At 34.0% G+C, this 14729-nt stretch overlaps 1 protein-coding gene across 1 annotated transcript; it reads left to right on the top strand.

Moving 5' to 3' along the window:
- Window positions 1-10099: 10099 nt before the first annotated feature.
- On the top strand, window positions 10100-12053 carry G6P (Glucose-6-Phosphatase). Its single transcript, XM_073965821.1, has 5 exons — window positions 10100-10280; window positions 10343-10507; window positions 10574-11057; window positions 11327-11445; window positions 11511-12053. The coding sequence occupies exons 1-5, from the start codon at window positions 10207-10209 to the stop codon at window positions 11698-11700; spliced, it is 1032 nt and encodes a 343-aa protein (XP_073821922.1). The 5' UTR covers window positions 10100-10206; the 3' UTR covers window positions 11701-12053.
- Window positions 12054-14729: the final 2676 nt, after the last annotated feature.

The following is a 14729-nucleotide window of genomic DNA, read 5'->3' as shown; positions in this document are numbered from 1 at the left end:
TGGACAATATTTTGGCTGAGTTTTCGAGCAAATTTGGAAAACAGCCCAAGATTGGAATATAACCTGACCATTGAATCTTCGGATTGTCAAGTTTTATTTGCTGTCCCAAAAAATGATAAGTTCGGTGGAATTATTTTTTGATGATGAAGAAAATGTACAGATTATACATGTATATAGTCCTCAAAAGCTCATTTTGTGTTGCCGTTTGCTCCTTCAGGAGATTTGTTTTGTTTTCCTCTTTTCTGCAAATTCTCCGCGGAGTGGGACGAACACTGTCCATTGGGGAGGAGAAACAACGGCTTGCTCCGCTTCAACAGTTGACATTATTTCTATTTCATCTTCATCCCATGATTCCACAATACCATAAACTGAACCTACTGGATTTTTCGCCAAATTAATTTGCAAAAGATTTGCTGTTTTCTCCTCCAAAGGCGATAAATTCACTTCTTGTGATGGACCACTACCAGTGGCGTTGAAGTTTCTTTTATTTAGACCCATTTTCTTTTTCAACTTTGCTTTAAAGTGAATCCAGACTCTCTGCCACACATCAGGTGTTCGTGTTGGAGGTCCATGGCTGTTTAAACTGTCCGAAATGGACCTCCACGCTTCTTCCGCTGTGGCTTGGTTTCACCAAAAACCCGAACTCCTCGAACTAAGTTTGGATTTTCACTCAGTTTATTAATACACAATATTAATTAATGATGCAAAGAATCAATAATTGTTAACAAAATTTTTATTTTTCCTTCTATTTTACTTCTTGTTTCTTCGAAAATGTTCACTGCAACTGAAAATTGGTGGTTGCTGAAAAACAGCCACTTCGTCAACTGAGATTCGCAACTTCAGTTGATTGTTACCATACGTGGATCAATTTTGACAACTGGCAACGCACTCATCGATAGTTGTTATCGATGAGTGGAGTTGTCAGTTGTCAACATTACTTTATGTATGGCAACATTCAACTAAAGTTGCGAATCTCAGTTGACGAACCGGCTATTTTTTAGCAACCGGCTTTTCTCAGTTTCAGTGAATATTTTCGATGAAACAAGAAGTAAAATTGAAAGGAAAAAAACATTTTTTTTAACAATTGTTGATTATTTGCATGATTAATTAATTTTGTTTATCAAAAATATGGTGAAAACATCAGTTTGAAATATTAATTGATAAATTGAGTGCAAATCCAATGTGCACATGGATCCATCTATACAGCCGACAACACCAGGGAATTTCGTTTTTGAATAAAAATGATTTTTGTTTTGTCTTTTTTCCTCCTCCGACAATTTCGAAACGATCCAATTTTGTCCTCTATCAAGTGACCAACTTCCTTCAATACGTTCGACAATATAGATTGAGCAATGCAATTGTTGTAATCATTGTCATAGGACTTTTGGAAGCTTCCCTCCGCAAATTTCAACGCAGCGCACACATTTAAAATTGGGGATATTGCTGTTGATCTGTAACTTACTTTGAAATCATCCTTTAACGTTCCCAAAATGTAAACTACGGCATCCTTTTCAATCGAAAATACTCCCTAAACCTAAAATAATTTACTGATTATACAAATCTTTCCAGCATGAGCTTCAACTTGCAGTGCAGATGGCAATTCCAATGGATTCGACTTTCCCTCAAATTTCTTCTAATAGATGTCATGTCCTATACATTTCCTTCATCATCAGCAGATAATTCCACTGAACTTATCATTTTAAAATATTTTTTTGCGAATTGTGCCTTTTATATTAGCTCTGTTCCTTTACGTGCAAGAATCTTCAAGTTTTACAACTTTTTACTCGAAAAGCGTTCCTTTACTTCAGACACCATACAATTCATATGGAAGCAGACTACAACTTTTGCTACTTTTGCCGGTTTTACCACTTTCAAAAGTAAAGGAACAGACCAATATATATAGAGTTCACAAGTTTGAAAAAACACTGATCGATAACACTTTTATCGACAACCCAGTTGGGTTGACATCAATAATACAACATTTCATCTCAGTTGTGCTGACAATTGACAACCCAACTCAAGTTTAGTGGCAATGCATAATCGACCCCTTAGTTTTATGTATTATATTCAATCAAAAACAAATTTTGATTTTTTAGAGATACACTAGCGATCATCTGAATAGGTTTGATTTTTTTTCTTTTTATATTTTAAGGTATCTTCTGATGTGTTCGTATTACAGATCCATTCTATTCAGTTTTTGAGAGTCCTATACTATGCCAACATTCCCAAGAAAAAACTTGACGGTGTTGCCATATTTACGGAAAATATCCCAATTATAGCTGTGTTCCGGAACTAAAAAGTTTTTACAATTTTTACGACTTTTACACATTTTACTCGAAAAAGCGTTCCCGTACACAAAAAAGTTGTAAAATGTTCACTTCTCTTTAAACAAAAATGGTGCTGAATGACGCTCTCTTTAAAAACTTTTTACACGACAAATTTGGGCGAGTAAAAAAATAGTAACATGGTTGCCGGCGTCTGATTGGCTGATACGCCGACTTTGACATTTGTTCCCGTTTTTTGACGTATTTTCCATTTTTCCGTTCCCGAACTATTTCAAAAAACTTTTGTGTGAGAACAAATTTTTTGCAGTTCTCTAAAGTAGAAAATTGTAATTCAAATTTAACGCAAAGGGGCATGCTATCGCCGACTTTTATAGTGCTGTAATACCTACATATACAGTCATGTCAAAAAGTTTTTTTCTGTTCACAAGTAATAAAACAAACAAATAAATAGAAAAACTGTCGTTTACAAAATCGGTCACGCCTCTTTCCTTGTATTTCAACGCCATACGTAATACCGATTTGTCGTATTTTTCGTATCAAAAAAATTATTATATTTAAACCAAGAAGTCCGTTCTGGGAATTACGAATGTATTTCTTTAGATTTTTTAAGGATATAACATGCTATAAAAGACAAAAATTTTCGTTGTATATCATTTTTCATCATATAAAAAATGTAACTTACTACTACGCCTACGGTAACGTCTACGTCACGACTACGCCAACCGTAATAAGGTTGATTATTTCGCATGTGCAACCGAACATAGTCGTAAAAATGCATTTTATAAAAACATTTTCGTTTATTCACATACAATACACATTTAAAGAATGTGAGATGTTATAAAAATATGTCTGTTCGATAACTTCGCAAGTAAAAAGTATGTGCTTGCAACTACTTCTTATTTCTCGTTTACTGAACAAGTGTGTTATCGAACAGCATTTTGTAAAAGTTTGTACAAACTTTGGGTTATCGAACAGACCTAATGGATGACTTCCGATACGTGAGTTGCTTTGTATTCGTTCATGAAACTAGGGTTCTTAGGTTGAGTTCCATACTAGAGTAAAATAATTTTATGAAATTGCAGTAGCGATATTAAAGACCCTAGTCTAGAGGAATGGGGCTAATACCAAAGGTTTACGTAAAATATAGGCTGGGATATGAAGCCTTCGCCCATATTTATGAATAACATGTTGCTATATTTGACTCCTATGTAGTATATCGGGCCACTCATTGAAGTCTCTAGACTCCAAATCCATTGAGTACTTACCAAAAAATTCGACAGAATGTTAAATAGAGTCCTATTTAATGCCAAAATTACACGAAAGCGGTGTCACGGGACCGGATTACACCAAAACGCTGGTTGATTTATTGTTTGGAGGCTCGAATGTGATGAAAATAAGTTCAAAAACCAAAATATCCCTTCATTTTGTTAAAGAAATAACAAAATATAACGATTGGCAAAAGTGAAAACATTATTTTGAAGCTTCAAATTTTGGTAATCTTCATTTATTCCCTAATGAATCGTAGGAAGGGCCTACTATTTTCGGGATTTTAATTCACCACTAAATGCTAAAAAAGGTTGTCAGTGTAGTAATGCCATCAAAAAAACTTTGAGAGGTGTAAACTTTATTTTGACGCTCACTGTAGTTCATATGTGACATAAGTAAAGCATGACCAATCTTATATTTTATATGGAAAGCTAAGTACACCATAACTCTTACTCTTACTCAACCATAACTCCTACGTAACGAAGATACAGTTTTACCCGATAACGCAATCAATGTGATGTTTAAAGGAATTTCACTGTCGGCGATTACACCCCCAAACCGGTGGTGCTCAAAATATTTTGTGCATTAGTCTCTCTGAGCGAGTCTTCCCTTTGCTAAACCACGACAGATGAGAATAAAGAGAACTTATTTTGTTGCTGCAGTCACGGTTGCCACTGGGTAAAAAATTGTCTACCAAAATTTTCCGAAAATGTTACCAAAAAGTTACCAACAAATTAAAATGCCATTTCGTTTGCTACACATGGAACTATGCATCGGAAATCCTGTAAAATGTATATATTCTAGATCATGGTGTAAGAAGTAAGGTAAATGCATGAATTACAACAACAAACAAATTTACAAAAAAACAACATTGTTGTTATTGAAAATTAATTGTCAAAGATAAATATTGAATAAAAGGGTCGTTCCAAAAATGTGTTCAGGAAAAACATAAATACATTTTGAAATCCTCTAAAATAGAAGCAATTTGAATCAAAATGTAAATATAAGCATACAGAACTATCGTAGGTCATTGTTATTACACGTTTACGGTGAAAAGAAGAATTCTATGGTATCAAATTTCGAAGTTTCAAATTTCATGAGTAGACCCTATTACATTTTGAAATTAAATTTACAAAAAAGTAAGAATACAGCTGATTGTCACTTCTACCTTGTATAAATATGCCTTGGATCTTTCCAAAATAGTTAAGAAAAATGTACAGGAAATAAATGAAAAATATTTAAAATTTAATTTTAACTTGCATCGAAATTACTCGATGCATAATGTGATACATTCTACACTTCATATATTTATTATGCGCCACTGAATAGAACAGATTGGAAATCTATTTATTAATTTTTGGTATATTCGGGGTAGATCCTATTACACTAGCGGTCATCTGAATAGGTTTGATTTTTTTCTTTTATATGTTAAGGTATCTTACATGTTAAGGTATCTTACAGATCCATACAATGTATTTAGTTTTTGGCAGTCCGAAAGCAAATTTCGGTGTTTCAAATTTCTTGAGTAGACCCTATTACACCCTAGACAGACGGCAGCGTTAAGTTACATTAACTGCCTTAATTCAAATTAATTCGTGCATTATCCACATTCTTAATGCACAAAATCAAAGGGAATTAAAACTGAATTTAGGTATTTCAATATGGCAATGCTGTAAAAGAGAGGCCATATTCATGTAGGAGAGAGAGAGCATATTCATGCTCTGACAATTTGCATTGTAAGCAACAACAAAACGGTTGTTTTCCAGGAAACAGCTGTTTCGTAAATGCAGAAACTGTTGTCTGTCAGGTTAAAATTAAATGCACATCATAATGCAAATTAACGTTGTCGTCTGTCTAGGGTACTGCATTTTGAAAACCAATGTTATGTTCCAGCATTGCCAGAATCTACTATTTTTTACTATGTTTTCGATAACATAAAGGAAAAAATGTTATCGTTGTAAAAAATAGTAGCTTCTGGCAGGTTCTAGAACAGAGCGCAAATTTACAAAAAAAGAGTAAAAAATACAGTTGATTGTCCTTCTACCTTATATAAATGTGCCTTTGTTCTAGATTATCATGAAATATTGAAATCAAATGGCCTGTTCCAGTACTGCAAGAATCTACTAATTTTTACTATTTTTTCGATACCATAAAGGAAAAAATGTTATCGTAGTAAAAAATAGTAGCTTCTTCCAGGTTCTGGAACAGAGCAAAAATATATATTTATTATTCTCGCGTATAGGGTTGCATGGATCCATTATATACATTTTTTTTTAAATGCCACGGCAACAAAAAATTGCAAAAATTGTAAATCGAATACTTTTGACTGTAACCCCCATAGAACGTACCTCCCGTTTTTCGACATTTTAAGGTTATAGCCACAGTATCTACACGACATGGCAGAAATTTAGTATTTGGTCTCTGTTAGGTATACAAACAAAACATTTTTAGATCCAGAATTTCAGAAAATGCATCTATCTCCGCGAAATATTCGTCGTAGACCCCTGTAGTACACAAAAATTCATATCTCGACGAGATAAAGCGATTTTGAGATTTTTGTCCGTCCATAAAAAATTGTAATCAAACTGCAGGTCCAGGCACAATTACCCAGGTAGTGGTATCGTAAAATTTTTAATATGTTATGTCAACATTTTCTTTATTTTGTTGGGGAAATTGCAACAAAAAATATTTTTTTTATAAAGGGATTTCATATTCGAACTGTTGGTGTGATAGCACTACCATGGTAATTGTGCTATGTGAAGGCCGATATGTTCCCCCGAAAGTTATATTTAGAAAAGAAACTCACGACTTTTTCTTTAGTAATAAGTTTTCGCTGTTGTTTCAAATTATTTCTACTGAGCCACCATAGAACGGTACCTCCCAACTTATTCAAATATTGAAGGTTTTAGCCACATTATCCAACTTAGAAGGATACCGCCCGACTTTCGGTACATATTTTGAAGGATTTTACAAATTATCGAACCGACATGGCTTACATTTTGGTAGTTTATCTTCGTTAGGGGTATAAAATATTCCTACAGGGAATTGCATAATTTCACTAATTTAGCTATGCTTAAGGTTTTAGCCGGATGGAAGGAAATATCTCGCAAAAAAAAAAATAGATGGAATAGATGTGAAGAAAGACCCTTACTATGATATTTGCGTATTTCGCCTTTGACCAATTTGACGCAAATTTACATTCGGAAAATAATAAAAGAAACGCAAATATATTTGGTCTGTTCCAGTACTGCAAGAATCTACTAATTTTTACTATTTTGTTAGATAAAAGGAAAGGAAAAAATTTTATCATAGTAAAAAGTATGTAGGTTCTGGAACAGAGCATTTATAGTTTGTTCAATCAAACCTTAAAAAAGTTACCAAACAAAAAACGAAGTTACCAAGTTACCAACCCTATAAAAAGTTACCAAATTTGGTAATATTCTACCAACTGTGGCAACCGTGGCTGCAGTCACGTTAACGTATATGGGTGATCTTGGTTGGACCTAGACATTTGTGTCTGTATAAAAATATCAAACTGCGGAATTATGCGATTGGATGCAGGGGCTCAATTCTGTTTCTATGAAAATGTGAAATGAAAACTTTTATAAAGGAAAAAACTGTCAAATGAAAAAAATTATAAAGGGAATATTTTTCAAAATTTCACAGAACAAAAACCAGTCCCTGTAGTGGGACTCTGTAACTAGTTAACGACAGAATTACCGACAATTATCGATAAGAGGAAATTTTAATTTGCTTATAATTTCGATAATTAACGAAATTTGTCGATGAGCTACCGACTAAAATAAAGTAGTCACTAACTCCTACCGATACCGCAAGTGTTGTCAACTTTAATTTCAACTTTTCATTCATAATTTTGCGTTTTTATTTTACCGATTTTTGACGGTAAGGGCAAAAAAAAAGTTACAGAATCCCACTACTGGTCTTTAAAAGTTACTTCAGAAAAAGAAGCCATAGACATCATAAAAATTGTATATTTTGCATGTAATTTGTAAAAGAGCATTAAATTAAAGATACAAAATGGAATAGAATACATCTGAAAATAGAATACAGTTCTCTTTTCGGTCGGATCATGATGAGATAGGCTCCTATATCAATTTTACTCAAGATGTACTATTTTTATGTTACCAATGGTTTTTTTGGTTTAAAGTTATTTTCAAAGGCTAGGCCGACTATTCTGTACCTTTTTAACTTTTTAACTTCACTCATTGTTTATTTTATAACAAGTTCATTTGTTTGTTTTGTAGTTGTTACAAAAACAAAAGAAATTTTAACAACTTTTCAATCGATAAAAGTTACAGAATATGCCTACAGGCCACTTCTTCGTCGTGTAAAATTTTGTCTTATCTTAAGCTTCAAAAAATGTTTAACGGTTTATTTACACTGTGCAACATTTTTAGGGTGATCTTGTGCAAACAGTTCGAACTGAGGATTTTTTGAAAGTGCAGACCCAAACGACAAGAAGACCTATGTAGTTGGGTTTTGTTGTGTCAGATCCAGCTCGGATTTTATGGCCCCATCTAAACATGGTTAAATATTAAGTTTTTAAAGGAATTCGGGGCTATATCTCTGAAACCAATGTGAATCTTCTTCTGACCTCCGAAGCAAATTTGTAGATAAGGACAAGATAAAATAATTTGAAGAAATAATAAACTCGAAAAACAACATTTATTGCCTCAAATTTCAAAATATATGCAAAAATTCCACAATTTTATACATTAGTTTTTCTGAATATTTTCTTTTGAAAAAATATTCCCCGGAATGTAATACACAACTCTTCAGAACATGTCATTGTTGTAAAATGCCTCTATGCCGTTGTTTTCAGTACATTTTTCAACGACGATTTAATAAAAATGTCAATAATGTAGTGAAATCCGAAATGCGAGAATAAACTGTTGATGTGAACTGTGTTTGAAATACGTGTTGTAAAAGATATGATGCAAAATACCGCTGAAACAACATGAAGTAAGCATTTTAGAGTTTCAGAATGTTCTAAAGAATTGTTGAGAACTTTATTTGGAAGATTTTTGCAAAATGTTACTTGGTTCAACTCCCAATAGTTTAGCCGATACTGACCAGAATTTCAGCACTTATGTAAAATTTGCTATATTTTATAGATTTTGATGCCCTAGATGGAGTTTTTCTTATGTGGTTTTTTCAAAAGATAAGTTTTACTAGTTTAGGGCTACAATATTGCCAAAGATAGCAAGGCCAAATTCCTAATCGTTTCTGAGATACAGGTCCGATAAATGCTAAAAACTGTAGTTTTAGCCCGGTTTAGATGAGGCCATAAAATCCGAACTGGATCTGACAGGACAAAACCCTACTAGGGTTTTTGTAGTCTCAATATTTACTTTCAAAAAATGCATACTAGAAGTTGTTTGCATTTTCGGTGTTGCATAGTGTTATTAGCCTATAAATAAACATTTTGTTATTTTTATATGATTTTTGGATTCAAATAATTCTTGCCCAAAGTTGTTTCAGGGATCTGCCACTCAAGTTTGATGTGAATATTGCTTTCTAAACTTGAAAGAATAATAATTTATTAAGTTATTTATTATTTGTTTGGAAATGATGACCTTATGAAACCAACCTTTTATATTAAGTATTAACAATTTCTTATAACTTTTTCCAATTCCAAAACTAGAAAATGTGGGTTCTTGAAAAACTCCGTTGATATGTCACACTTAATTATAAAAGGATCAAGTATAGGCGAGGGAATGGGCCATTGATTCAATTCTGATTCTATTCTGAATTAATAATGAAAGAAATTAGGGAAAGTAGCCTTTAATCATAAATACTTTAGAAGACTTGTGGAAGTTTCATTGTTTTGCCAAGGCTTTTGAAGTAATGGATATTTTGCAGAAGCAGTTGTAGGTATGTTTTGCTGAATATGGCATGAATATTGGTTTAAATTATTATTATTTCGCATTAAGCTTTTATTTTATGGCAAAATATGCAGGAATATTTGACTAATGAATAAATGTATTTCGTCAAAAGTAATATCTATTAAGTTTTCTGAAAAAAGTTTCCATTGATATGTCGAGAACTGTATATAGGAGCTATATTGAAATCCCATCCGAATTCGATATAATTTGGCACATTAATTTCTAGACCAAATTCTATAACACATTCCAAATTTGGAGACTATATCTGTAATCGTTCTATAGATATGTATGCGCCTTAGAAATCTCCATTTATTTAATGCCTCCGAGTCTTTTGCTATATATTAACGTAGCCTATTTTAGTTTTATGTGACGCTGTAATATACTCTGAAATGTTCACGTTTTATGAGTTCATAAATTTCAATAAAAGAAAAAAAAACCTACATATATTTCTCTATTTTATAGATGTAGATCTTATTCGGGGTAGCGAAGTATATTAATAAAATATTTTGTCGATCAAAGTCTGTTTTTAATGCCAATACAAAAAAATTCAAATGTTTAACCACCAAAATAACCGTTAATGTCATTGTTAACTACCCTAAATTAAGAGCTTTAGCTTGACTGTACTTTCTGCGCAGACTCCATAAACACGTGCAAGGGGTTGAATATTGACATTAATCTAGCATATATGGTCAAAAAAGTTGTAGAAATAATAGCCGATGCTAAATAAAAACAAAGTGTAGAATATAATAATGGAGTTAATACCGCTCAATCTGACGTATTTATATGAATTAGAAATCAATATTAATCGGAATATTCAAAAACAGTAAGTACCTACTACATTGCAGTTCAAAAATTGACCTGCTAAAATAAAAAAATGTTTTGCAGGATGCGTTTTACGGAACAATGGTTACGGGACATAAACACTTATCTGGATCCGCAAATGGTTATGGACGCTTGGATACCATTATTGGGAGCATTCAGTCACAAATTGTTAGTACGTTTAGCGGTATCTGCTAGCATTCTTAATGTATTCACTTCTCTGTTTAAATGGTAAGTGTTGATGTTGTCTTTTAGTGGACGTTATTTCATATACTTATATTCAATATTTCTTTTCAGGATATTTCCAGAATATCGACCAATTTGGTGGTTGCGGGAATTCGAAAGCAAATACAAATACAGAGGTTTTAATTTGGAGGCAAACACCTGTGATACAAGTGCCGGCTTTCCGTCAAGTCACGCCATAACTTTCACCGCCTTTGCCTTTATATTCTTCCATTGGTTGTTGGTGAAATTGAACAAACGCTGTGATATGAGTAATTTCGAAAAGTATATTTGGGTACTTGGTTTTGTTTCATTACCACTGGGAATATTGTGGACTGCTCGTTTATATTTCCTAACCGAATTTCTACATCAATGTATTGCCGGTAGCTTATTAGCTTTGTTCGGTGTACATTTGTTCAATCACTATTCGTCACATTTGCTGAAATTGAAAAAATGGAGTACAGTTCTATTGGTGTTACTTCTTGGTGTGGTGCCTGTAGGAGTATACTTTGCTATGATTTATCTGGTGGATATGGATCCACACTGGTCGGTGAGAATGGTAAGTTTGCTAATTGTTTTGAGGCACTACTAGAAATCCGATAATTCGCAATCCAAGGGACAGACTTGTTTTTATGATATTTGAAGTTTTCGATTCGGGCATTTTCAAGTACCTGCAGTTTATTGCGAATTATTGAGGTTTTCTCCATTCTACTGTATACAGTGTCCAACTGATGTTGATTCCTTCATTGAGTTAACAACTCAATTTATAGCATAAAATCACTTTTATCTATTTTATTCCAATCTAATTTTTTTCACATTTTTTCAAAGGCTTTCAAGTGGTGCTCCGAAGTCACATTAATGCGTCATGAAGCTGGGCCAATTTATGTTCTGTTCCGTGATTTTGGATATTTATTAGGCGTGGCCTTATCTTGTCCTTTGTTACAAAAGTATACAAAACTAATTTAAATTATATTTGTATTTAATAAAAACACAAAACAAATTTTCCTTTCAGTTATAAAAACAACAGGGGAAGCCATTACAAACGACAACCGGCCACTGCAATTTTAATGTTTTTAAATATTACCGCTCTTCAAAATACACCAAAACATATGGGCCGATGGATTTTTCTAGTCTATGAATTCATTCGTAATTGCATACATTCTTATACCTTGTTAACTATTTTGCCTAAAATCTCAAATTAAAATGTTCGGTAGTTGCACCAATTCTGATTAGTTAGTTGTATCGTTTAATAATACCTTAGTATGGCTGACTTCCGTATCGCCAGTTGACTGAAAATCTTCAAAGTATTATGTTTCTTAACGCCGAAGCTACGTGTTTCTAAACGTCATTTTTATTTCTGATGCATTTAGTTGCATTTTCGAGGAACAGTGTATGAGTGTGGAACTGACATATTTTGACGAAGTTTAAACAAATCAAAGCAATTGACGATATGGAAGTCAGCCTATATATCGAATGTGGAGATTTTTTTATTTTATTTCATTTTAGCGTTAGTTTTAGTTATATTGTATTTATTATATAAACAAGTTAAAGTTAACTCATGTTGTTTTGATTATTTTGGAAACAGTTTATGTTTGTTGTTGTAACAGGTTCTGGTTGCAAAAGTGCAGTGGATCCTGCGGGCCGGTACCTCAGGATGGGCAAACATTTTTAACATTGTTATCTATTCTTGCCCAATAGTAGGTGAGGTTAGGTTTGGGGATGTGCAGTAGGGTTATGACTTTTTGACATTTTTCCTCAAAAATGATTTCCTATAGCAGGGATGAATGAACTTTTGCCTATTAATCACTATGCTATCGTTTATTCCATTGAGATATAAAAAAAGTTCACGCACAAATCGATTTTAAAAAAATAATTTTTTGAAAAAATATATGAAATGAAAAAAAAATTTTTTTCACAAAATGATTTTTTATTGCACGAATCAATAAATATAAGCCTACTAATAACTATAATAACGTTTATTTCACTCAAATATTAAAAAAGTCGCGAAAAAAGTCACTTTGAAAAAATTTTAAATTTTTTGTTTTTTGTTAAAAAATTATATTTTTGAATAAAAGCGTTTACGACATTTTTACGATTCTCAGAATTGAAGAAAAATAGTGAGAAATAAATTTTATGTCATTTTAATTATCTCATGTGACTCTAAAGTTTATTTTCAATTATATATCTGTTTTCAGTGACTTCAAAAAATTGTCCATAATTTTGATAAATTCAAATTTTAAAATCATTTTGTGCGTGAGGTTTTTTCTCCGAATTACCTTATAATTAAGATTTTATGTAATCTTATGGCAAAACTCATCACGCTATGATACAGGGATATGAGGTTGTAAAAAAGTCATAACCCTAATGTGCAGCCACTAACTTGTGACTGAGCACTCGGAGACCTTTCGGTGCATTGTGATCATCCAGTAGAAAAAAAGAGGAAAATGCTGTAAAGAAAAGAGGAGATGGAAAAGAGAGGAGAGAGGGAAGAAATAAAAAGAGGAAGTTATTAAAAAGTAAAAAACAAATAAATTACAATAAAGTTTAAGAGGGGAGGAATAGTTTTAGAGAAGGAAAAAAGTTTTATTTTGGTAGGCAGAATATTTGAAACATCATTTACGCGTTCAGGTTGCTCTGTCCCAGCCACTTCAGATTTTTGATGATGCTGTAGATCACAACAGTTGAGTAGAAAGTTATACACGGTGGAAAGTGAACACCAACTAACCTATGTCGTCTACAAGCCAGGACTGGACAACGACACAGCAGGTGCTCGATCGTCTCCAACTCCTCCTCACAGAGTATGCAGTAGTCAGTAACATCCTCATCCCATTTGATGGTAAAGGCCCTGATATAGCAGTGTCCACTGATGACTCCCGTCGTTACTCTAACTTCAGCTTTACTCAGGTTCAACAGAGAGTTCGTTCTTTTGACTGACAAAGACGGCCATATGGATCTTGCCACAATGCACCTAGGTTCCTGGTACCCAGCATAGCCGAAAGCCGTTAGTTAGCGTTCCCAAGGCTGATCTACACTACGACATCGAATTTGATGTTGCAGGATTTGATGGCTTTAAGAGCCGCTTGACTATCCACAAAGATAGTCACCGGTTCAAAGATTACTGCATCCAAACTTTTTATCAATTCCGCTGCCTTCCAAATCGCGAAGATTTCAGCCTGGAAGACACTACAGTTGCTGTCTAGCCTGTAGGTGTACTCAAGAGATAGCCTTTCACAGTAGACGCCAGCCCCGGTACCTTCCTGCATCTTGGAACCGTCTGTATAAAAAGCCAGACCGTCCAGAGGGGGTTACTGCGGTTTCCGTCTCTACTAGGTATAACGTCTCTACTAGGTATATATCGTCAAATCTCAGGACTTTGCCCAATAGTAATTAAGAACGTAGTTGAGCCAAAACTACTCTTTAGCTTCAATGTATCTCCAACTCCACATCTACATCTCCCATTGTACTCCGAGGACTGCATTCACAAGATAATTACACTGTGCTACACGAAAATTATGCAAGGGTGTCACATGGTCTGACAAATGTCGTCACCTGGCACCCCGTCGTTTCTTTTGGATCAGCCCATCTCCCCATAATTGTCTCCATCAGCAGACCGCCCGATTTCATCACCTTGAATTTGCAAATGAGCGTGATTAGGTTCGTCGTGCCGACACCAGTGGCGAAAGAGTCAGGAAGCTGACACTGGAAGTTAGTAGGTTGATTGGTGAGCATAAGCGGAACGAGTGGTTAAATCATCTAAAGAGTTGCAACATTGTGAATTGTGGGCAACGGAAAGAAGGAAGGTAGGATCTCAGTCCCAGCTGACGAAGTTACGCTGACTGATCCGAAGAAGTGCGCAAGTTATTTTAATAGACAGTTTGTCGAGACCCGCGGGTGAGACAGGGAGAAGAAAAGAGTACCTCAATTTACAATGGCGTTTCATTCTGTTTTATTCCGCCTAGTTTCAAAGGGAACGAATCAAAAGGAGTTTGCCAGCATGTGAACAACCTCCCCCTGTGGACCCTACACGCGTACTGACAATATTCAGTAATCAGACCAGCGCACAGTGGTCGAAATCATTGATCTAGCGGTGCGAAATTAATAACTTGTTAACGAATGGACATATGTTTCTGAATATGTGCACAAACGTAGTATGTGTCCGTGGGTAATAATGGACTAAATATAAACAACATCGGCTAATATTTTGGTATAGCCCCCATATAACGGCACATCC

Source organism: Musca autumnalis, unplaced genomic scaffold (genome assembly GCF_047663935.1).
Source record: "Musca autumnalis isolate F117 unplaced genomic scaffold, ASM4766393v1 scaffold_2, whole genome shotgun sequence".
Taxonomy (NCBI): domain Eukaryota; kingdom Metazoa; phylum Arthropoda; class Insecta; order Diptera; family Muscidae; genus Musca; species Musca autumnalis.
This window is presented reverse-complemented; position numbering and strand designations above follow the sequence as displayed.

Coding starts and splice junctions, on each gene's coding strand:
- G6P (XM_073965821.1), top strand. CDS start 10,207: ATGGAGTTAATACCGCTCAATCTGACGTATTTATATGAATTAGAAATC. Junction 10,281..10,342: donor AATCGGAATATTCAAAAACA/GTAAGTACCTAC, acceptor AATGTTTTGCAG/GATGCGTTTTACGGAACAAT. Junction 11,446..11,510: donor TCTTGTCCTTTGTTACAAAA/GTATACAAAACT, acceptor TTTTCCTTTCAG/TTATAAAAACAACAGGGGAA.